The following is a 23680-nucleotide window of genomic DNA, read 5'->3' on the forward strand; positions in this document are numbered from 1 at the left end:
TCTCCTGACCAATGGGCGCTCTCCACTTGTATCTGCTACTGAGCAAAATCTGCGGCAGTCGTCCGTCGTTGAGGAGTGAGGAAGGGGACTTTCCGAAGTGACAGTCAAGATTGGTGAAGAGCCATGAAATTTTTGTGTATTGCTGCCCTGTTGGGCTTCGTTGTGGTGGAAGCGAAGATATTTTTCCAAGAAAGATTCAGCGATGCTGGTAACTATAGATGTTATTTTGTATATAATTCATAATTCACTAAATAGTTGGGAGGATTCCGGAAGGCGACGTAGCAGCCCGGCTGTTGACCGGCGGCTTCTCATTCTTGTATGTTGAGGTTTAGGATATGTGATTTTGATGGTAATTTTGAAGCAGTTGTATTCTCTTGTAATGGATGTCGAAGCCTTATATATCGGGTGAAATGTTTGATGGCAAAATGATTTGCGTAAAAGCTCATTTAGGGGGGCTCTTATATTTACGAGCCGTAATTACTGTTGAACATCTTATGGGAAGATGATAGTTTGATATAAAGGAAACTTTAACCTAGGTTAACATGGGAAAACATAGGGCTTAATGTTCGAGGATTTTATGCTAATATATGACAATGTAATTTTTTTTTGGATTGTATGCTATTGTAAACTTTTGCAGAGCTCTTAAATTTATTATAGGATTCCCAGAAACTATTGCTGTAATTTGAGACTAATTTGAAATGAGCTAATTGGTATTTGTATATGTAAATGTTTATTTCCTTTTTTAAAGTTGTGGGTGGCTCTGTTCTGCCAGTATTCGGAGGAAAGGTAAATTTACAGTTTTTGATGAACATATGTTTAAAATTGAAGTTTTTTGATGGCATTTCACTATTGACCTTTATTTCTGCAAATTAGTCTTGATATCATAATTGTTTAATGATAATGGGAGTTTCCTCAGAGGGAACTAGGGTTTTGGGGATTATTAATTTTCTATATATATGGTCAGAATTGTTCAAAAGACCTCAAAACCCTCTAGAAGGTTTTAAAGTCAAGCATAAGTCAAACCTAATTGGGGCTAAATGTCCAAAACTGTTATGAAGGAAGTGCACAAGACTATGAAATTTTCTTGATTGTATCTTAATGTAACCATGGTCTTTACAAATGGCAAGTTGTCTTGTTTCACATGGAAAGATGTAGGGAATGTACTTCATCCACTTTTATAGTAGGCCTCTGTTCAGTTACCTTCAGAAAACCTGTATTTTTTTTATGCTTAACTGCTGTTTCCTGCATCAGTAAAGTAGCACTAGGAAACGGATGAAGAATGGCCCATCCACTCATAAACACGTACTTAAGTGCCCATGCATGCACATATACTCATCACCATATACACAGATATATATTCACATGTACATGTTCATGCTTGCTTGCCTTCATCCATTCTCGTTGCTACCTCGCCATGCAGGAAATGGCATTGCTACCGTTTCGGCGAGGTAGTGCCAGAAAAAGGGATAAAAGCCACATTCATCTCTGGCAGTCGTGTAATGCACCAAAACCACAGCTCCCTATCCACATCTAGGCCCCACAGACATTTCCATGGTTTACCCCAGATGCTTCACATGCCCTGGATCAGACCATCTACAGCACGTCTACCTTGGTATACCACATTGTTCCAATTCACTTTTCCCTGCATGACTCTCATCCTCCTGTATATTCAGGCCTTGATTGCTCAAAATCTTTTTCACTCCATCCTTTTGCCTCTAATTTGGTCTCCTGCTTCTTTGTTCCTCTCACCTCTGACAGGCTTGTCAATCTTTCCTCTCATTATTTCCGTGTCCAAACCATTTCAACACACCCACTTCTGCTCTCTCAATCACACTTTTTTATTTCCACACACGTCTTACCCCTTTCATTACTTGCTCGTCTTACCCCTTTCATTACTTGCTCGTCTTACCCCTTTCATTACTTGCTCGTCTTACCCCTTTCATTACTTGCTCGTCTTACCCCTTTCATTACTTGCTCGTCTTACCCCTTTCATTACTTGCTCGTCTTACCCCTTTCATTACTTGCTCGTCTTACCCCTTTCATTACTTGCTCGTCTTACCCCTTTCATTACTTGCTCGTCTTACCCCTTTCATTACTTGCTCGTCTTACCCCTTTCATTACTTGCTCGCCTTACCCCTTTCATTACTTGCTCGTCTTACCCCTTTCATTACTTGCTCGCCTTACCCCTTTCATTACTTGCTCGTTTTACCCCTTTCATTACTTGCTCGATCAAACCACCTCACACCACATAGTCCTCAAACATTTCATTTCCAACACATCCATTCTCCACCGTACAACCCCATCTATACCCCATGCCTTGCAAGCATATAACTTTGTTGGAACTGTACCTTCAAATATACCTGTTTTTGCTCCCAGGTAACTTTCTCTCCTTCCACATTTTTCATTACTCCCAGAACCTTCTCCCCCTCCCTCACCCTGTGACTCTTCCACATCTATAGTTCCCTCCACTGCTAAGTCCACTCCCAATTATCTAGAACTTCACTTCCTCCAGTTTTATTCATTCGTACATCCCAGTTAACTTGTCCCTCAACCCTACTGAACCTAATAACCTCGTTCTTATTCACATTTACACGCAGCTTCATTTCACATTTTTTTCCAAACCGTCACCAACCTCTGCAGTTTCTCGTTTGAATCGGTCACTAGAGCTGTCATCGGCAAATAGCTGACTAGCTTCCCAGTCCCTCTTGTCCAGAACAGACTGCATACTCGCCCCTCTCCAAAACTCTAGCATATACTTCCCTAACCACCGCATCCATAGATATATTGAAATACCATGGGTACATCACACACTCCTGCTGCAAACTGATATTCACTGGGAACCAATGGCTCTGTCTTCCTACTTGTAAACATGTCTTACATCCTTGGTAACTTTTCACTGCTTCTAGCAACTTGCCTCCCACATTTTATACTCTTAAAACTTTTCACAAAGCATCTCTTATGAACCCTATTATATGCCTTATCCAGATCCATAGATGCTACATACAAATCCATCTGTTTTTATAAATATTTCTCGCATACATTCTTCAAAGCAAACACCTGATCCGCACATCCTCTACCACTTCTGAAACCACACTGCTCTTCCCTAGTCTGCTCCTCTGTACATGCCTTCACCCTCTCAATCAATATCCTCCCATATAATTTCCCAGGAATACTCTACAAACTTGTGCATCTGTAGTAAGAACACGCTTCTTTATCCCCTTTGCCTTTGTACAGTGGCACTACGCATGCATTCTGCCAATCCTCTGGCACTTCATGATCTATACATACATTGAATATCCTTACCAACCAGTCAACAAGTCTCCCCCCCCCCCCCCTTTTTTTTTTTTTTTTTGATAAATTCCATGATCATATTTCAAGGATGGGAAAGTTTAATCTCAAAAATTGGACGAGATTGTAATGTACATTTTTCAAATAGCAGCCTACTGAAATTGGTTTGGAGCTGGAATGGAAAATTCAAAAGGTTATTTTAGCAATATGTTCATACTTGTAGGTCACAGCATTGTGGATGCACATTCACTACTTCGTTCTCTAGGCGTCGTGTAATTAATGGAAATCATGGCGCCTAATCTACGAGGTCCCACAAACGTTTCTGCAGTTTCCCCGGCTGCTCCATATGCACTAGCATTGTTGGCAGTCTTGCTTAGTCTTGAAAGCCAGGGATTGTTCAATTGAATGTTTGTGTCAGAGGTAGTGCCAGGAGCATAAAGGCCATATCTTTCATCCATTGTTGAATAATGCTCAGAAACTACAACTTATCTGTAACAAGGTCCTACAAACATTTCCATGGTTTACCCCAGCCACTTGACTTTGTTCAGTCCATTAACAGCATGTCAACCCCATTTTTTTTTTTTTTTGTGTGTGTGTGTGTGTGTGTGTGTTTTTTGAAAGGCCCAGACCGACAAAAGTCCTCATTAAGGCCGAGCCTTAATTGAAATGGATAAGATTATGAAATTAAGAAAAGAGGGTATTTGCATGTTTTGGAGGAACTGACAAACTATTCTTGAAATTTGCTGGATCATAGTTATTGGGAAAGGCATGAGACAGTAGTTCCAAAGCTTTGATGTGAATGGAAAGCAGGTATCAAAATGGCCCACCCTTGAGTTGCCAATGGCCTCAGTAATCATGACAGCAGCTTGCTGAGTATTGCATAGTCTAGTAGTGTGGGCACACATTCTGCCTGCTCTTGGGAGCAAAAACCAAAGTAATCTCTATAGGAGAGGTAAAGTGAACCAACAACGTGGTATAGGACAAGGGGTTCAAGTTTAAAAGTTATCCTGGGGAAGTTTGTCGAATCACTTGACTGTCAAGAAAGGATGCAGAGCTAGAACCACCCTGTATAAATGGAGCATTTGTTAAGAGAAGTTTAGACATCTGAACAGGACACCCAGTTTCTTGAAGATGGACTGTGGTATTCCTGTAATGTGTGGTTTCTAAGAAAGTAATACCAAGTATGTATGAGTTGAGGTGGAATTACAGAACCATCAGAGGAAACAAAATTTGAGTTTTTGAAAGGTGTAGAAATTGGGTCTTGAGGGCATTAGACTTCGGTTTTGTGTACCCCACTGAGATATCCTGTCTGAGTTTGAGAAAGCTGCCAAGACAAAATGCAGATCGAGAAGAGGGAGCAGAATTGAAGGATGTGGATGAATTCAGTTTTGTCATCAGATTATTTTTTTTTGTAGTTGTTAGCTCTGTATTGTGAACTTTGGATATGAACTGGATAAAAAGTGTAGTTGAGAACACTGGTTGCAAAGCATGAATTTAAGAATTATGATGAATAGCATTAAGGTGATAGTAGTGTGAAGTTGTAATAGATACCTTTTGAAATACTGACAGCATATAATGACCTAAATTTGCCAAAATAGTATTAGAAATGTACAGTGTCTGCTGCTGGGGATGGCATGGCTGTTCATTTGTAAGTTTGTAGACAACCAGTGCCATGTGTGCAGGACATGATTGGTGTTATTGGCACATTTTTTATTAGATATTGATAGTGTTAGTTATTTTTCATATGGCATGGGCATATAACATGCCTAGTAAAGGCCACCTCATGTGAAAAAGAAATGAAAGAGAAAATAGAAATTAATCAGAGCTCAACGGATGTTCGCAGACTTAAAGGAAGAATGGATAAGTGAAGAGGGAAAGACGAGGGGAGAAATCCTCAGCTTAGCTATTTGAGGGAAGAAGGTATGTTACCTCTAAATTGAGAGGAATGTTGTTTAGGAAAAGTGTAGTTTATTCATTTTTGTGGCCCCAGAGATGTGTATTGGTTTAGTGTCATTAATCTCCTGGCAGTCATCCATATGCTGTCAGATCTTATTAGTGAAATTTGTGGAGCTTTACTTTCATTTTGCATGTGAAAAGTGGCATCTTTTAATATTTGCCCTAATTTTCTAATTTTGTACATGATCCACTTCAAACCTCTTGCACTTTATTCTCACTGGTATGTCCATTGTGTTAGGAGTGCTACTTTAGTTAAGCATATGACTGGTGTTTTTCTTGAAAATGGTTTCTCAGACATCAGTTACAGCCTTCCTTTGTCCATGCGCACCATTTCGCATTAAGATGCAGGTTCAAGTTGTCAAGGTAAGTAAAGCCCTTTGGTTAGGAGTTAGATAAGGATGGTTTTTAATGTAATTTAACACTGACACAGTTGTGGAATTTGATTTACTTCTGTGTTAACTGTATATTGAATGGAAATTAAAAATTCTAAGGAGGCATTATCTTTCATCCTAAACATTCTTGAATATGGGGAGGTATATGAAGGTAAGGGTAGATGCAGTTTTATTTTCTTTAATCGTGTATGAAAACCTTGCTTGATGTCCTACCAACTAATTTTTCCGAAAACATTGCCTGGTGTTTCATAGCACCTAACTTTTCAATTTTGAGAAATATTTTGGCCCTTTTTGTATGGTGGCATAGTTAATTACTGAAATTGTCTATATTCCAGTCTGAAAGTTTTTGTGCTTGAAGTATTTGATTAATTTCAAGAATATTTAGAATAACTTGATTGAATTTTCATTTTTTTGGATGCTTATGATCAATTTTGAATGTACATTCCTTGTAGCAGGACATTCCAGACAGTTTAATAGTTTAGTGCCTAAATCCGTGGTTGGTTCTGATGGTTTCTAGAAGTTCAACCAACTTTGACGATGTTTTTCGTGGTCCTTGCAACCTTTCTCATATTGTTTTGGATATATTTGTTGGAACTGCTGCTCTTCATAAATTGTTCAGTGCAGTGGAAGTAAAATTTTGTTTAACCTAGTTTTCAAAATGAGATATTGGCAAATAAAAAAAATCCTAATGTCATTTTTGTTTGGGAGACATTTCTAAATATCTTTTTATGGCATAATAAGCAAATTTTGTCTTGGGCACATTAATTTTTTTTTTTCAGAAGCTTTTGCAAAATGTTAAAGATCAAACTTGATAAAAAGTACAATAAAGAATATCTTGGAAAAAATAATTGTATTGAAATTCTGTTGCATACAAAGTGCAATAAAGAATATCTTAGAAAAATAATTGTATTGAAATTGTTGCACACTTTGTAACTGCTATATTGTGTTGCTTGAAACTGTTAGCAATTTCTTTCAAACCATATGCAGTTTTGCAATTTAAATTTCACCAACAAATTACTTTGAATATTTATGAATACTCATGTATTTGTCCAATTTAATGCATTTTCCAAAACATTTCTTAAACATGCTCATTCACATCAGTGCAGAAGCTTGTGTGATAGCCTCTTGGCTTCATTGCCTTGGACCTCATGGCCAGTAGTATTTCAGTATCTTCATGAGTTGGCTTAATGTTTACATTGTCAGTTACAGCTTTTGATCCCTGATAAGGTGGGGACTCCCACTTGTAAAGAAAAAGGACTATTTTATTGGCAGGGCCTGAAATGGGATGTGTGTGGTAATCGGGTTAATGTTTGTTAACATGGAATGGATACTTTTGTGATTAAAGTTGCTTTGTTGATTTAAAAACATTTGCTGGTGATTTTAGTGTTATACTGTTTTGGTTAGTGCAGTTATTGCAAAATCTGTTCCATTGTATAAATATGATATATAGATATTAGATATTTTGTTCGTTCATTATGGTTGACAATACATGCAGGTAAATTTTAGAGTATTTATTGGAAAACATACATTAGTGATGGTATATATGTTTGGGTTAATTTGTAAAATTTTTGTATAGATAACTAGGTGCACCACAGCGGGTACCATACAAGATCAACTGTATCTAGTAGCTGGTCATAGTTTGAAACTTTTCATGTTTGTATTATGCTTCTCTTGTATTCCAACCTCTTGTGTAATGCACTGAAACCAGAGCCCCCAAGCTTCAGCAAAAAAAAAAAAAAAAAAAAGAAAACCACAGACCTTTCTGCAGTGTCAGCTTTATCTTTATTTGCAGACTGGGATTCTCGATGGGTACAATCTGAACACAAAGGAAAGGAATTTGGTGCTTTCAAACTCACAGCGGGGAAGTTCTATGGTGATCCTGAAGAGGACAAAGGAATTCAGACAAGCCAGGTAAAGTATAAAATTGTAGATTTGAAATTGCTGCTCAAAGAATATAGAATGTATATATAAATTAAACTTTATTGCCATTTCCCCACATTAGCGAGGTAGCACCTGGCAATGGATGAATAAAGGCCCATCCACTTTTTTTTATCTCCGTTTCCTGCGCCAGCAAGGTGGTGCCAGAAAGCAGACTAAGAATGATTCCTCCACTCGTATACGTACGTGTCCATACATGGACATGCATATGTATAGACACATACTTGATACACATGTACATACTCATACTTGCTTTCCTTCAGTCAATTTAGTGCCACCCTGCCCTACAGGAAACAGCATCGCTGCCACTTGCTTCAGCGAGGTAGTGCCAGGAAAACAAAAAAAGGCCCTATTAGTTCACTCTCTAGCTGTCATGTGCAATGCAGTGGAACCATGGCTCCCACAGACCTTACTATGGTTTACCCTAGATGTTTCACATGATCTGGTTCAGTCCAACTACATGTTGACCCTTGTGTACCACATTGTTCCAATTCGCTCTGTTCCTTGCACACCTCTCACCCTCATGTATGTTCAGGCCCTGATCACTCAAAATCTTTCACTCCATCCTTGCACCTCCAATTTGGTCTCCTGCTTGTTGTTCCCTCCACTGCAGACACACACATCCTCTGTCAACTTTTCCCCACTCGTTCTTTCCACAATCAAATCATTTCAACACGCCTTCTGCTCTCTCAACTGCACAATTTTTATTTCCATGAATTTACCATTTCATTATTTATTCAAACCATCTCGCACCACATATTGTCCTCATACATTTCATTTCCAACACATACAACTATCCATAGCCCATGCTCTGCAACCATATGATGGAAATACTATTCCTTCAAACATACCCATTTTTGCTTCAAATGTTCAACCTTTCCACTCATTCTTCATCCCTCCCAGAACCTTTGCCCCCCTCCCCTACCCTGTGACTTGCTCTTGCTCCTATTGTTACATTTGCTGCTGAGTCCACTTCCAGATATCTAAAACATTTCCTACAATTTTTCTCCATTCAAACTTGCATGTGTCAGGAGAAGGGAACGAGAAGTGGGAGACCAAATTGGGGGTGGAAAGGAATGAAAGATTGAGCGATTGGGGCCTGAACATGCAGGAGGGTGAAAGGCGTGCAAGGAATAGTGAATTGGAATGGGTATTTCGGGGCAGATGTGCTGTCAATGGACTGAACCAGGGCATGTGAAGCATATGGGATAAACCATGAAAAGCTTTGTGGGGCCTAAATGTGGAAAGGGAGCTGTGGTTTCAATGCATTATACATGACAGCTAGAGATTGAGTGTGAACGAATGTGGCCTTTGTTGTCTTTCCCTAGTGCTACCTCGCGCGTGTGCAAGGGAAGGGGGTTATTTCATGTGTGACGGGGTGGCGACGGGAATGAATAAATGCAGCAAGTATGAATTATGTACATGTGTTTATGTATGTGTTGTATATGTATGTCTGTATATATATGTTGAAATGTATAGGTATGTATATGTGCTTGTGTGGACGTGTATGTATATACATGTGTATCTGGGTGGGTTAGGACATTCTTTCGTCAGTTTCCTTGCGCTACCTCGCTAACACGGGAGACAAAGTATTATAAATGAAAATAAACATAAAACTTGCATCACGATAACTTGCCTTCAACCCTGCTGAACTAAATAACCTTACTCTTATTCACATTTACTCTCGACTTTCTCCTTTCACACTGTTCCAAACTGTCACCAACTTATGCAGTTTCATGCTTGAATCAGCCACCAGTGCTGTATCGTAGGCAAGTGAATGACTCGCATTCCAGGCCCTCTTCATCCCTAACAGATTGCATACTTGCCCATCTCTCCGAAAACTCATTTTTCTCCCTAACCACCCCATCTGTAATCAAATTAAACAACCATGGAGACATCACTCACCCCTGCAACAGACCAACCGTCACCGGGAACCAGTCACTGCTCTCATCCTACTCCTAAGCATGTCTTACATCCTTGATAAAGACTTTTCACTGCTAGAAATATACCTCCCACACCATATACTCTTAATACCTTCCACAAAGCATTTCTATCATCCCTATCATATGCCTTCTCTAGATCCATAAATGCCACATCCAAATCCATGTTTCTAAATTTCTCGCACATTCTTCCGCACATCCTCTACCACTTCTAAAACCACACTGTTCCTCCCCAGTCTAATGCTTTGTACTTGCCTTCACCCTCTCAATCAATACCCTCCCAAACAATTTCCCAGGAGTACTGTACAAACTTATTCCTCTGTAGTTTGAGCACTTTCCTTTATCCCCTTTGCCTTAATACAATGGCACTATACATTCATTCTGCTAATCTTTAGGCACTTCACCATGATCCATACTTATGTTGGATGGATGTCCTTACCAACCAATTAAGTTGTCCCATAATAAATTCAACTGCAATACCATCCAAACTGGCTGCCTTGGAGGATTTCATCTTCTGCAAGGCTTTCGCCACCTCTCTTCTTGACCAATCCATTTTCCCTAACCATCTTGCTTTGCACACTGCTCCAACCAAAACAGCCTACATCTGCCACTCTATCGTCACATTCACCAAACCTTCAAAATACTCGCTTCATCATCTCCTCTCTTGATCGCTACCTGTTATCACAAGTTTCCCCATTCACCTATGCTCCCATTTTGTTCTCTTGTCATTTGCACGTTATTTACCTCCTTCCAAAACATTTTATTCTCCCCAAAGTTTAATGATGCTCTCACTCCAACTTGCATTTGCCCTCTTTCAAGTCTTGCTCTTTCCTCTTGACCTTCATCCACATTTTGTACATATAGTCATTTGCACTCCTTCCTTGATAATCTTCAAGTGCCTCTTTTCTCTCGCTAACATTACTTCTTCATCCCACGACTTTCTTCCCTTTCTAATCTGCCCACCTCCCAGTTTTCTCATGCCACATGCATCTTTTGCACATGCCATCATTGCTTCCCTAAATACATCCTATTCACCCACTCCCCCTCGCATCGTTTGCTCTCACCTTTTGCTATTCTACACTCGTATTCTCCTGGTATTTCCTTGTACAAGTGTTATCTCCAATCACACTCGTCATTATCTTCTCCCCAGCATATTCTTTTTTGACATCCTCTACAAATCTTCACCTTGCCTTCACAAGATAGTAATCTTCACTTTGCCTTCACAAGATAGTGATCAGATTTCCCTCCAGCTGCCCCTCTCAGCACATTAACATCTATGTTTCTCTTCAATGTACCCATCAATTAACACTTTATCCAATAATGCCCTTTGACCATCTCTCCTTCTTGCATATATATGTGTATGTACATATCTATTTAAACTAGGTATTTCCAATTGCCAGTAATTTTTTTTAGCACACAAATCTAAAAGCTCTTCACCAGTTCCATTCACAACACTGAATACCCCATGTACACTAATTATACCCTCAACTGCCGCTACATTACTTGCCTTTGCATTTAAATTGCCCATCAGTAATACCTGGTCCCATGCACCAAGCTGGTGACACACTCAGCTGCTCCCAAAATGCTTGCCTCATGATCTTTCTTCTCATGACCAGGTGCATAAGCACCCATCTCTCTCCATCTGCTTTGTTTTACCCACATAACTCTAGAATTTTCTTACACTACCACATGCTCCCACAACTGCCTCAGGATTATTGATTATTGCTACTCCTTCCTTAGGTCTTGTCTTGTCTTGCCAACCCCTGACTTTGCTCCCAAGACTTTTCCATTTTGAAATGGATCGTAGCTTTTAATGTTTAATATATTTCTTTACAGGATGCACGTTTCTATGGCCTGTCCAGCAAGTTTGAACCATTCAGCAACAAGGACACTCCTCTCATTATCCAGTTCTCTGTAAAGCATGAGCAAAATATTGACTGTGGTGGTGGATATCTGAAAGTTTTTGACTGTTCACTTGACCAGAAAGATATGCATGGAGAGTCCCCATATCTCATCATGTTTGGTAAGTTTTTCATGTTTGTGTAAGTCTTGTCAAAATATGTTTAAGGAACTTGGAGATTTTTATTGAAAATGGTAGTAATTCACTAAAGGATGTTTTTCTTTAGTTTTTTCTTGAACAATCTGCAAGTAAGTCTACCCTTGGGTTAAGTGGAATTTGAAGTGAGGCATGTTTCTTGGTTGTTTTCAAAATGGTATTAATATTATTGGATGCAGGATAAAATGCCTTATTTCTTGTATCTTTGAAATAGTAATTTTGACAGGACAAAGAATAATCCATTACTTTCATATTATATCATTTTACAAAGTATGGATAAACAACAAAATGGTTTGTTCCAGAAAAAGTTTGTAAATCTAAAGTTGAAAATTCTCTATACGAGTTTGATAAACAATTCTCAATGACTTAAAATGGTAAATATACATATGATTATTGGTAAATGTGATTTTGAGCCATAGATATAACATTAGGATTCCATTGATAATTTGAGATTGTATTTAGAATTGTCATGCATTAAACAATTTAGTAGCCAACAAGTTAGGGTGTTGTCTGTGCTTGCTTGGTGGCTATCTTTTTGGTGATGCACTGGCACAGCCAGATGTTATAAAGTATTTTGCTTTATTTAATCCTCATAATGGCTCTCGATCAAAGAAAATATTGATGCTCATTGGCTACATTGTAACCAATGAGTTTAGGTGGTGCTGCTACTTTGGTACAGGCTTGGAATAAGGAAGTTTTGAATTTAATTGCCTCGAGGTTACCTCATGTTTTCTTGACTTTGTTAGTACACTCTTACGGGTGGAACTAAAGGGGAGGTATTGTCCAGTTTTATCAGGATTGTAGTGGTGGTATTTTCAATAGACAAACACCTAAGGTATGATAGGATTTTAGTTCACAGTTTGGGAGCCCAGCTGTGTCTTTGAAACACTGTGCTGGAGATGCCCTTTGACAGTGGCCTGTCAAGAATGAGGCATAAAAGGCTAAGAGGTAGCTATGGAGCCAACAAGTTATGCCAGGAAGTTAAAGGGATGAGCAGTTACAGGTGATTGTGCTGAATCTAAATGGGGTGACTGTTGACAATAAAAGGAGGCTTAAGAAATTTTGTTTGGATGTGTTGGAGGTTGGTGAAGCCTATGTCTTTGGGTAGGGAGTATGGAGTGAAATTTGAAAGTGAATATAAGTTATAGAAGGGTGTGGAAGGAGTGATTTGGATAGGAATGAATGAAAATTATTTGGGGAAAGGGGAATATGTAATTGTGCTGAGTATAGGAGGGTGTTAGGAGCATGGATGGATCAAAAATAGTATGGGTGAAAGGAAACATTCCAATTTTGAAGTATGCATGGGTATGTGAATATAAATACTGTGAGTTAAGGATATGAAGCATTTTTGGAGATTTGAATATGAAAAGTTTTGATAACGAGAAAGGTGGTTGTAATAGGTTATATGATAGGGTAAGTGGGATGCTATGAAATTGGTGAGATGGTAAATGGGGAGTGCCTGGAGTGAATGAGAATGGAAGTTTTGTGGATGTCTTTGCTGAGAAGGGTTTAATCCCTGTAAACACATTTTTATCAGCACAAGATCTACAGGTATACATGGGTGAAATGAAAAACAAGGGTTTGATTGACTGTAGATGTGGATGAACAGTTGAAGGCTGTGGTAGATGCCAGAGGGAATTCTTTGGGGAGACTGACCATTTTGTGGTTCTTATGGGTTTGAGGGTTAAAGAAACTTGGGTATCGTGTAAGGAAGAAAGGAGAGATAAAGGTTTTGTAAGTGTAGTAATGAATTGGGGAAAATGCTTGGAGTATGGAAGGAGGATAAAAAGTTTGGTTGGAATAATTCATGTTTGAATGATATGATTGAAATGTTTAGAATTAGGTAGATACAAGGTTGAGATTTAGAATTAAAAAGGAAAGTGCATGGTGGATGGATGAGATTAGAAATGCTGTGTAAGAGAAAAAGCATATGGTGTTACATGTAAGGAAGACTCAAAAGTTCAGCAAAGGGGGAGGGAAATTTATAGAATGTGTAATTAAAGTGCTAAGCTGATAGAGGAAAGGAAAGAAACTGGAGATTTTCGAAATTCAGTGAAAAGTGTGGAAAACACATTGGACTAGGTGAAAGGTTAAAGGTGGAAATGGTAATGCAAGAAGTGAAGGGAAATGAAAGGATGGAAAGTATTTCAAAACTTGTGAATGAGAGGTGTGGCAATAGTTATGGAGGATACTAGATACAAGCACAAGAGCCTGTAGTAGGGAGGAAAAAGCAATGAGGCTGAAGATAAGAAAGTAAGGTTGAGTAGATCGGATTATGGCTGAAATGCTGAAGTATGGAGGAGAAAGTGGTAGAATTCATTTGATAGTAATTTAGCATGAGGACAAGGTTTTGCCTGAGGATTTGTTGAAATGTCTTTTTCCTTTATCCAGAGGAAAAGGTGCTTGGTGTATGTAGCAATTAAGTCTGTATGCCAGGGAAAGTGTATGCAAGAGGGTCTGTTGTGATGGAAGTGACACTGCAGAATAATGAGGAGCAAGGGGGTTTTAGGAATGGTAGGGTTTGTGTAGATCCAGTTTTTTGTGAACTGGAAAAGTATCAAGCAAATGGTAAGAAGCTGTGCACAGCTTTTATGAATCTGGAGAAAATGGATGATGGAGTCTAGTGGAATGTTTTATGGGATGTTAAGGATATATAGGGCAGGGTACATCTGTTGGATGGTGTGAAAGCCTATTAGAGTAGCAAATTCATGTGTAAGAGTGGCTGGAGAGTTGAGGGAAAGTTTTGGTTTTCATATGGATGTGAGGTAGGGCTGTTTGTTGCCATGTCTTTTTGAAATGTGTGGATAGTGACGAGATGAAAGCAAACTAGGGAAAGAGGTTGGAGATAGTGTGGAAGTGAGGTACAGTGGCTAGTGACATACCTATTTATGGATGATGCTGTTTCAAAAAAATATGTTGCAGAAGGTTGTGTTTTTGTGTAAGCATAGGCAAATGTCATGATCATCCATTGACATCCATATCATCCTGTATCACTGTGTAAATTTGGTGCTGATAGATCAAGAAATGTGGAAACTTGGAAGGTATGGATAAAAGTTAGATTGGGGTACAACCCCTTCCCTCATGACCTTTTATCTTTAGATTGGGGTACAACCCCTTCCCTCATGACCTTTTATCTTTGCTGTAGGTGCAAAGTGATTCAGAAATGTGGAAACATGTAAGGAATGGTTACACATGAGAAATACTTAGTCGACTCTTTTACCATGTTGTACTGAAAGTTGGGGGTGGAGCTGATTAAGAATTGTTGAAAATGTTATTAAACGGGATGAAAGGGGTAGGAGGGGAGAGGTATGAAAACCCTTCCCTCTTATGAAATTAGATTATTGGTCCATCGTTTTCTAAACTTGCAGGGAGATGAACCTGTACTTAAAACTAAATAGTTGTCCAACTTCTATAATTTCTCTAAACCTGTTTATGCCTTACATCAACACCAGTTTAAATTGAGTAATTTGTTATTCATCCTCCTGCAATAGTTGTTTGGTGCTGTTGTTGGCTGATCAAGAAATGTTGGAAACTACACACACACACACACACACACACACACACACACACACACACACAGGTGAGCAGTAAGAAGAGATGGTAAAGAAACAAACTCTCGTCAGGAAAATATTGGAGTATCTTTTGTATAGGGATACAGAAATACTTAGCAGTAACTCTAGTTTAATGACTGCACCTAAATAAACGGAGCTACTAGAGATGTAGAGAGGGCATCGAAAATGGCACCAGAGTTGATAGATGAGTTTAAGACCAGGCTTGTTGAACATGTGGTGAATTGGTGGCTGCCTTGTGGTGAATTGGGATACACCATAAACTTGTTTGCCTTGACATTTTCATTGGTTAATTCATTGGTTTTCAAAAGTTATCCCTTTTTTAGTCATTTTTTGAATACTACATTTGTGGTGGTTCACTTTTCATTTGGTTAATTCATTGGTTTTCAAGTTAACCCTTTTTTTGTCATTTTTTGAATACTACCTGATTTATATAGTGGATCACTCTTGGTTGTAACTTTATATTGCACACAACTATTGCAGTGTGGCAAATTTGGCAGATATTTGACAACTAGTCAACAATAGATTCTCATCAGACAGGCCTGGGTTAGAGGAAGTATACCCACCTTGAGAGATGATTATATAGTGAACTGGTCACAATTTTAGTTTTAGAACTCTTCAGTGACTTGGATAGTGAAGTTCTTGGAGATATGTATGGATAGAGCAACCATAGGACATACCATGAAATAAAGAAACTTTTTTAAAAAATGCAAAGTACTTGTATGGTAAGAAATATGGTTGTCTGAGAGGGGTGTCCACGAGTGTCTCCTTGGAGTACAAATGGGTAATTGCATGCGTATGCACACACACACAAATAGGTAATTCCGCGTGCACATGCACACATGCCCAGTATGGGACAACTTAAGTGTAAAACTAGCTCCTCGTAAAAACACAATCGCACAATTTGGTTAACACGAATCTAAAATTCGGCTGTGAAAAAAGCATCACCCCACATACACTTTGGTCAGTACGAGTTTGAAACTGTAGAAGGCGGTACACACACACACATACGAACCTCTGTGGTTTGAATAAGATAGTTTATTGGATTGTAAGCAATTGCATTGAAATTGCACAGTTGAAGTTTAGGTGTAAGATATTACAGAACTGAGTGGTCATGAATTGGTGTCCTGCTTGTGGCAGTCAGCCTACACCCTATCATGGTGTTTATCCCCCTTTTGAGATTGGTTGACGAATGGACATGCTTTGCGTGGGGCAGTTTCCTATCAATATTTGTGTTTGTATGATGAGGTAATTTTACCCTTCAGGGGCACCATCTTTAATATTCTCAGGCTTATGTATACTGTTTGCATTGAGAATGTCCTCATCTTATTCAGTTCATTCACTCACACTTAAGAAATACTTTACATATACTTTACATCTCTTAACAAGTTTTACTTTTCATTTAATGTCTTATGGTTGCTTTATTCATATATCTAAGGACTATACACTGTCTACATGTTTTAAAAGCAAAAAATATTTTAATTAGATCACCCTTTGTGTATTCTTGCTCGCAAGTGAAGAAATGCCATCTGTGATCCAAGGTGGGAAACTTTAAAGCCTCTTAGCATTTCGAGTAACTCTCTTCATTCTGGTACCATCATTGTTGCTATCCACTTGATGTTCTGCATTTAGTTCTGTGCTTAAGTGCATTGATCAAATGACATTCTTGATTTATCCATAAGGTATGAATAGCTATTTACTTTAACATGTAATTGATTGTTATACTATGCTAAAAGATATCTTAACTGTTCTCCTAATGTGGGATTCAGACAGCAGATTGAGTCTACTCCAAATCCTCACAGACAGAATCCTGAAGCTTATTTCCTATGTAATTTCCTGCTTGTTCTGCACAGGGAGTTTTAAATTTTTTGGGACCCATCACTTTAACTTTCTCGACCTTACCTTGTATATTTATGTATGCTGTCTGTCTTAATGGATTCAACCATTACTCCTTTACTTTAAAAGCACATTTTTAAATCTTTTCTATAAGCTATTTTGCTTAGTTTCATGTTATGTTCTCTGGTTGCTTAATGCCTCTCTTGAACTGTTCACCGATTGATTTTAAATGTTTAAAAAGCTATCATTCGAGATTGTCAACCCTCGCCTTTGTGTGTGCATACAATGAAGTGAAAATGACGGCTATATAGGGGCTGAGAGTTGGCATATTTATAGCAATCTTGCACACTTGTATATTGACATGTATGTCTAACGCAATTTTCATATACATGTCAAGTAAAAATTTATTCATATGCTAAGAAAAAGGAACTTTTTGAAGTTACTAAGGATACACTTAAAGCCATGAAATGACATGTATATGAAAATTGCGTTAGACATACAAGTGCTTTTTATGAAGATGTTGGCATTGCACAAGGAATCGCTCTGCATTTAAGGGCGAAAGCCTTAAATTGAGTTTCGTCCCTCTTCTCGGCTTTTCCTATTTATGGTTTACACCAATGATCAGTTTACACAGGATTGCTTATAGATATCTTGGAAACCATACATTCCACAGATTCGTCGATCTGTCTTGTCCAGATGACAGAGGTTATGAACAAAAAAATATTCTTGTATGGGGTACTATCACTAGGTATGAAGTACGATCTTTTTTGACACTAGAATCTAAAGCCATCTGACCAATAAACTTTCTAAATTAGACCTCAAAATTTGCACCTCAAACTGTTCCTATTGCATTTCATACTTTCATGCTTGACCATGCAAAGCATAACTATGCTAGTGACATAAATAACAGGCGGTCTCTTTCCGAAACCCATGCATTGGAAATTTTGCTTCCTTCGCTGTTATGGTGTACCTTTTTAAAATGGGGAAGTTTTCTACAAATTTCTATCTCCCTCCCTCCCCTCCTTTGGTATGGCTGTAAAGGCTTGTCTTACTGAAGATTTGGTGTTATAAGGCTTTAACTTGCATGAGACTATTGGTTTGAAAGGTATGTTTTATCTGGTGATTCTTTGCCCATGGGTCTTGTAATGGTTATTTATAAAAACATAGAAATTATACCTTTAACCTCCCACACACATTTTAACTGAATACCTGGTGCATATTTGGTCATTTCATCATGGTCCATCAGTTGTAGGTAATTTTGTAAAAATCATTGATCCTTGCATTTTAGCTTTGAAAGATCAACATATTGTTTAATTACTGTATCTTTATGGCCATCTGTATTTGTTGTTCCTTGGGCAACCATGAGTTTTCCACTTGGGAACAAATGATCAAAACTTGGATTTGGTACTGCTGTATGCCCTTGAAAAAGTCTTTAAATTGTAAATGGAATCTTCAGATTCTTGTATTCTGTATCAGATTTTTATGCTTTGTGCTATTGATATCATTTCGGTGATATAAGATTAACTCTTGCCAAACCCTGTGCAAATAACACCAGTCTTTTTCAGTTGTGTAATAATAGAGCAGAAATTTACTATAAGCAGATTATTGATGCAGAAATTTTATTTGCAGATTATATTATTTTTAGTATGTACTTTATTACTGTGTATCATTTGAACAAATTGTTTACATATTCTTTTGACAGGCCCAGACATATGTGGACCCGGAACAAAGAAAGTTCATGTCATCTTCAACTACCAGGAAAAGAACCACCTGATTAAGAAGGAAATTAGATGCAAGGACGACGTGTACCCTCACCTGTACACCCTCATTGTTAATGCCGATAACACATACGAAGTACTGATTGACAATGAAAAAGTACAGTCTGGAGAACTGGAGGAAGATTGGGATATGCTTCCACCGAAAAAGATCAAGGACCCAGAAGCAAGCAAGCCTGACGATTGGGATGATCGTGCCACTATTCCAGATCCCGATGATACAAAGCCTGAAGACTGGGACCAACCAGAGCATATTCCAGACCCAGATGCCACAAAGCCAGAGGATTGGGATGATGAAATGGATGGTGAGTGGGAACCTCCCATGATTGACAACCCTGACTATAAGGGTGAATGGAAACCCAAACAAATTGACAACCCTGATTACAAGGGACAGTGGATACACCCAGAAATTGATAACCCAGAATACACCCCTGACCCAGAACTTTATAAATATGACGAAATATGTGCTGTTGGACTTGACCTTTGGCAAGTAAAATCTGGTACAATCTTCGATAACTTCCTAATCTCCAATGATATTGAAGAAGCAAAGAAGGTTGGTCAGGATACTTGGGGAGCCACGAAAGATGCTGCTAAAAAGATGAAGGATGCACAGGATGAAGAAGAGCGCAAGAGAGCAGAGGAGGAAGCGAAGGCAGCTGAAGATGACAAGGATGAGGATGAAGATGATGAAGATCTTGACGATGAAGATGATGATGATCTTGATAATGAATTGGAGCATGATGAGCTGTAAAGTTATTTAAGTTCAGTGAGGCAATTTAAATTATAGCCAATAATGTCCTTAACATCAAGTTGATTGAAATCTATGATCTTGATTACTTAAGGTCATTGACTTCAGTCATTTAGTCACGGGATCTTCAAAAAGAATGCAGAGGCATAATTATGAATTTCATATGGTAGCTCCTGCATATTGAACTTTCCTCGACTAGTAACGTACCCTTCACGGGGGTAGTTTGCATGCTTCATGATCATCTTTAATCATCCCAATCATCGCCATAGTGTATGCAGCACAACCCTGTATGTTTGTATGTGCCAGATGTCAGTGCTGTTATCCTAAGACCTGATTTTGTTAATTTGGCAGCACAATGTGTACTTGTTTGAATGAGTGATTTCCAATAAACACAATACAGAAAAAAAATCAGTTTCCTAGATTGTGTACTTCATGAACAAGGATAGAAACTTGAGGATGCATACAAATTGCTTAACTTAAAATGTGGTGTCTATGTAAGGTGTAAACAGGATTAGAACAGTTATAGGAGAGTAGTTAGATCATTTTTTTCAGTACATGTTCATCTGCCTGTCCTTCAGCTTCAGTAATTGCAACCAAGGCCTTCCAGTGCTTGCAGTTGTGATGTTTGTGAATTTCACTGATTTGAGGCATAGGTTAAGTGACAAGGATGGTGCTGAAATCCTACATTGGAGCATAACCTAGGTGTTTTAATTTTTAGCCACTACTTGCTCGCAGTTTCCTGCATTAGTGAGGTAGCACCAGGAACAGGCGAAGGTTGCAGTTGCTCATTCATTGCCAGGCTATCATATGCAATGAAAAGACAGCTGTATTCTCTACCAGATCACACTTTTCCATTGCTTCTGTCCATTATTCAGGTAGAGATGGCTTTGACATAGTGGTTAGAAGTAACACTTAGATAGTGGTTAGAAGTAACACTTAGAATTGAAATATGACAAATTTTTAAGTTAAGCAGGCAGACCTGGAAAGTTAAAGATGGATTATAGGAAATCTTCGCCTAATTAGCATGTTATTGTGTAGGCATACTTGGAACAGCAAAAGCTCCTAATTGAATTGCTAGGGACCCTGCAAGCTACTACATGAAACTATTCTATGGAGCTACTGCAAGTAGGTGTCGACTGTCTTCCTTTTGTACAGTACTGAAGTTTGAAATATTGTCTTGCTTTCTTGACAGCTTTGATGTTTCCTGTTGGGTAGGGTAGTGCCAGGAATGGATGAAGGCAAGCAAGTTCATGTACACGTGTATATGTGGGTGCATGTATGGACATTTATGTACGAGTGGATGGGCAATTCTTTGTCTGTTTATAGGTGCAGGTGCTACCTCACTGATGTGGGAGACTGGTCAGGTATAATAGTAAAAAAAAAAAAAAAATACAATATATACATTATACTTTGTCGCTGTCTCCCGCATTAGCGAGGTAGCACAAGGAATGACGAAAGAATGGCCCAACCCACCCACATATGTATATACATACACGTCCACACACGCATATACATACCTATACTTTTCTATATATACACATGCATAGACATATATACACATCTACATAATTCATACTTGCTGCCTTTATTCATTGCCATCGCCACCCCGCCACACATGAAATGACAACCCCCTCCCCCCCTGCAAGCGCGCGAGGTAGCGCTAAGAAGAGACAACAAAGGCCACATTCGTTCACACTGTCTCTAGCTGTCATGTATAATGCACTGAAACCACAGCTCCCTTTCCACATCCAGGCCCCACAAAACTTTCCATGGTTTACCCCAGATGCTTCACATTTTGTATGAAACTTTATTATACTTAACTGCTGTCTCCAGCCTTAGCGAAGTAGTGCAAGGAAACAGATGAAGACTTGCCCAACCCACCCACATATGTATATACATAAATGCCCGCACACACATAGGTACACATTTCAACGTGTACCTACATATACATACACACATATACACATGTACATATTCATACTTGCTGCCTTCATCCTTTCCCATAGCCACCCTGCCCCACATGAAATAGCATCCCCCCCTTCCAGTGAGGTAGCATCAGGAAAATACTTAAATGGTCATATTTGTTCAGTCTAGCTGTAATGCACTGAAACCACAGCACCCTTTCCACATCCAGGCCCCACTGGTCATTCCATGGTTCGCCCCATACGCTTCACATTCCCTGGTTCAGTCCAATGACAGCACGTTGACCCCAGTATGTCACGTTGCTCCAATTCGCCATTCCCTGCACACCTTTCACCCTCTTATGTTCTGGCCCCAGTTGCCCAAAATCTTTTTCACTCCATCCCTCCACCTCCAATTTGGCGGGTGACCTGCTGCTGCTTCCCTCCACCTCCAATTTGTCCTCCTGCTGCTTCTTCCCTCCACCTCTGACGCATATATCATTAGCAATCATTCCTCGCTCATTCTTTCCATGTATCCAAACCATTTAAACACTCCCTCTTCTGCTCTCTTGACCACAGTTCTTATAACCACATATCTCTTACCCTTTCATTACTTACCAAACTACCTCACACCACATATTGTCCACAAACGTTTCATTTCCAACACATCCAACCTCCTCTGCACAACCCTATCTATAGCCCATTCCTTGTAGCCATATAGCCTTGTTGGAACCACTATTCCTTCAAACATAACCATTTTTGCTCTGAGATAATGTTCTCGCCTTCCACACATTCTTCAACACTAACAGAACCTTTACCCCCTCCTCCACCCTGTTACTCTATTGTGTCCATGGCTCCATCTGCTGCTAAGTCCTCTCCCAGATATCTAAAGCACTTCACTTCCCCCAGTTTTTCTCCGTTCATACTTGCCTCCCAATTAACTTGTCCCTCAACTCTACTGAACCTAATAAACTAGCTGTTATTCACATTTACTCAACTTTTCACACATTTTACCCAATTGTCACTAACCTCAGTTTCTCACCCAAATTAGCCACCAGCGCTGTATCGGCAAACAACTTTTCCTAAGCCCTTTCATCCAGAACAGACTGCATACTTGCCCCTCCCTCCAAATTTCATACACTCGCTTCCCTAACCACCCCATCCATAAACAGATTAATCATGGAGACATCATGCACCCCTGCAGCAAACCTACTTTCGCTGGAAACCAATCTTTTTTCCTCTTTCTACTTGTACACATGCCTCATATCCTTGGTAAAAACTTTTCACTGCATCTAACTACTTGCCTCTCACCATATACTCTTAAAACCTTCCACAAAGCGTCTCGTCTCTTATGATATACCCTCTCCATATCCATAAAAGCTACATATAAATCCATCTGTTTTTCTAAGTATTTCTCGCATACATTCTTCAAAGCAGAAATCGTCCAAACGTCTGCCTCTTATCTCTGACAGTCTTGCTTCATCCCACCACTCTTCCCTTTCTAATCTGCCCACCTCCCACCTTTCTCATGCCACATGCATCTTTTGCGCGAGCCATCATTGCTTCCCTAAATGCATCTCGTTCCTCCACACTCCCCTTAAGTGATTTGCTCTTAATTCTGCACTCAATCTCTACTAGTACTACCTCTCACAAGTCTCTTCCAAGCTTGCTCGTTCGCTCGCCACTCTTCTCAACACACTTTTCTGAAAACCTCTATACAAATCTTCACCTTCACTTCCACAAGATAGTGATCAGACATCCCTCCAGCTGCCCATCTCAGCACATTAACATACAAACGTCTATTTCAAAGGGCGTTATTGAATTGTGCTAATTGATAGCCGATATATATATATATATATATATATATATATATATATATATATATATATATATATATATATATATATATATATATATATTTTTTTTTTTTTTTTTTCCAAAAGAAGGAACAGAGAAGGGGACCAGGTGAGGATATTCCCTCAAAGGTCCAGTCCTCTGTTCTTAGCGCTACCTCGCTAACGCGGGAAATGGCGAATAGTATGAAAGAAAAGAATATATATATATATATATATATATATATATATATATATGTAATTTTTTTTTTTTTTTTTTTTTTTTGCTTTGTCGCTGTCTCCCGCGTTTGCGAGGTAGAGCAAGGAAACAGACGAAAGAAATGGCCCCCCATACACATGTATATACGTCCACACACAAATATACATACCTACACAGCTTTCCATGGTTTACCCCAGACGCTTCACATGCCCTGATTCAATCCACTGAC

At 39.0% G+C, this 23680-nt stretch overlaps 1 protein-coding gene across 1 annotated transcript; it reads left to right on the forward strand.

Annotated features, from left to right (window-relative positions):
- Calr (calreticulin) lies at positions 1–19906 on the forward strand. The gene is made up of 4 exons (XM_071680965.1): positions 1–208; positions 7429–7547; positions 11351–11537; positions 18678–19906. Exons 1-4 carry the CDS (start codon positions 124–126, stop codon positions 19499–19501), a joined length of 1215 nt encoding a protein of 404 aa, XP_071537066.1. The 5' UTR covers positions 1–123; the 3' UTR covers positions 19502–19906.
- Positions 19907–23680: the final 3774 nt, after the last annotated feature.

The sequence above is a fragment of the Panulirus ornatus genome, chromosome 32 (genome assembly GCF_036320965.1).
Source record: "Panulirus ornatus isolate Po-2019 chromosome 32, ASM3632096v1, whole genome shotgun sequence".
Taxonomy (NCBI): domain Eukaryota; kingdom Metazoa; phylum Arthropoda; class Malacostraca; order Decapoda; family Palinuridae; genus Panulirus; species Panulirus ornatus.

Excerpts from the sequence above, each read along its gene's own strand:
- Calr (XM_071680965.1), top strand. The coding sequence starts at position 124 with ATGAAATTTTTGTGTATTGCTGCCCTGTTGGGCTTCGTTGTGGTGGAA. Across the intron at positions 209-7,428 it reads AGAAAGATTCAGCGATGCTG|ACTGGGATTCTCGATGGGTA; the intron begins GTAACTATAGAT and ends CTTTATTTGCAG. Across the intron at positions 7,548-11,350 it reads AAGGAATTCAGACAAGCCAG|GATGCACGTTTCTATGGCCT; the intron begins GTAAAGTATAAA and ends ATTTCTTTACAG.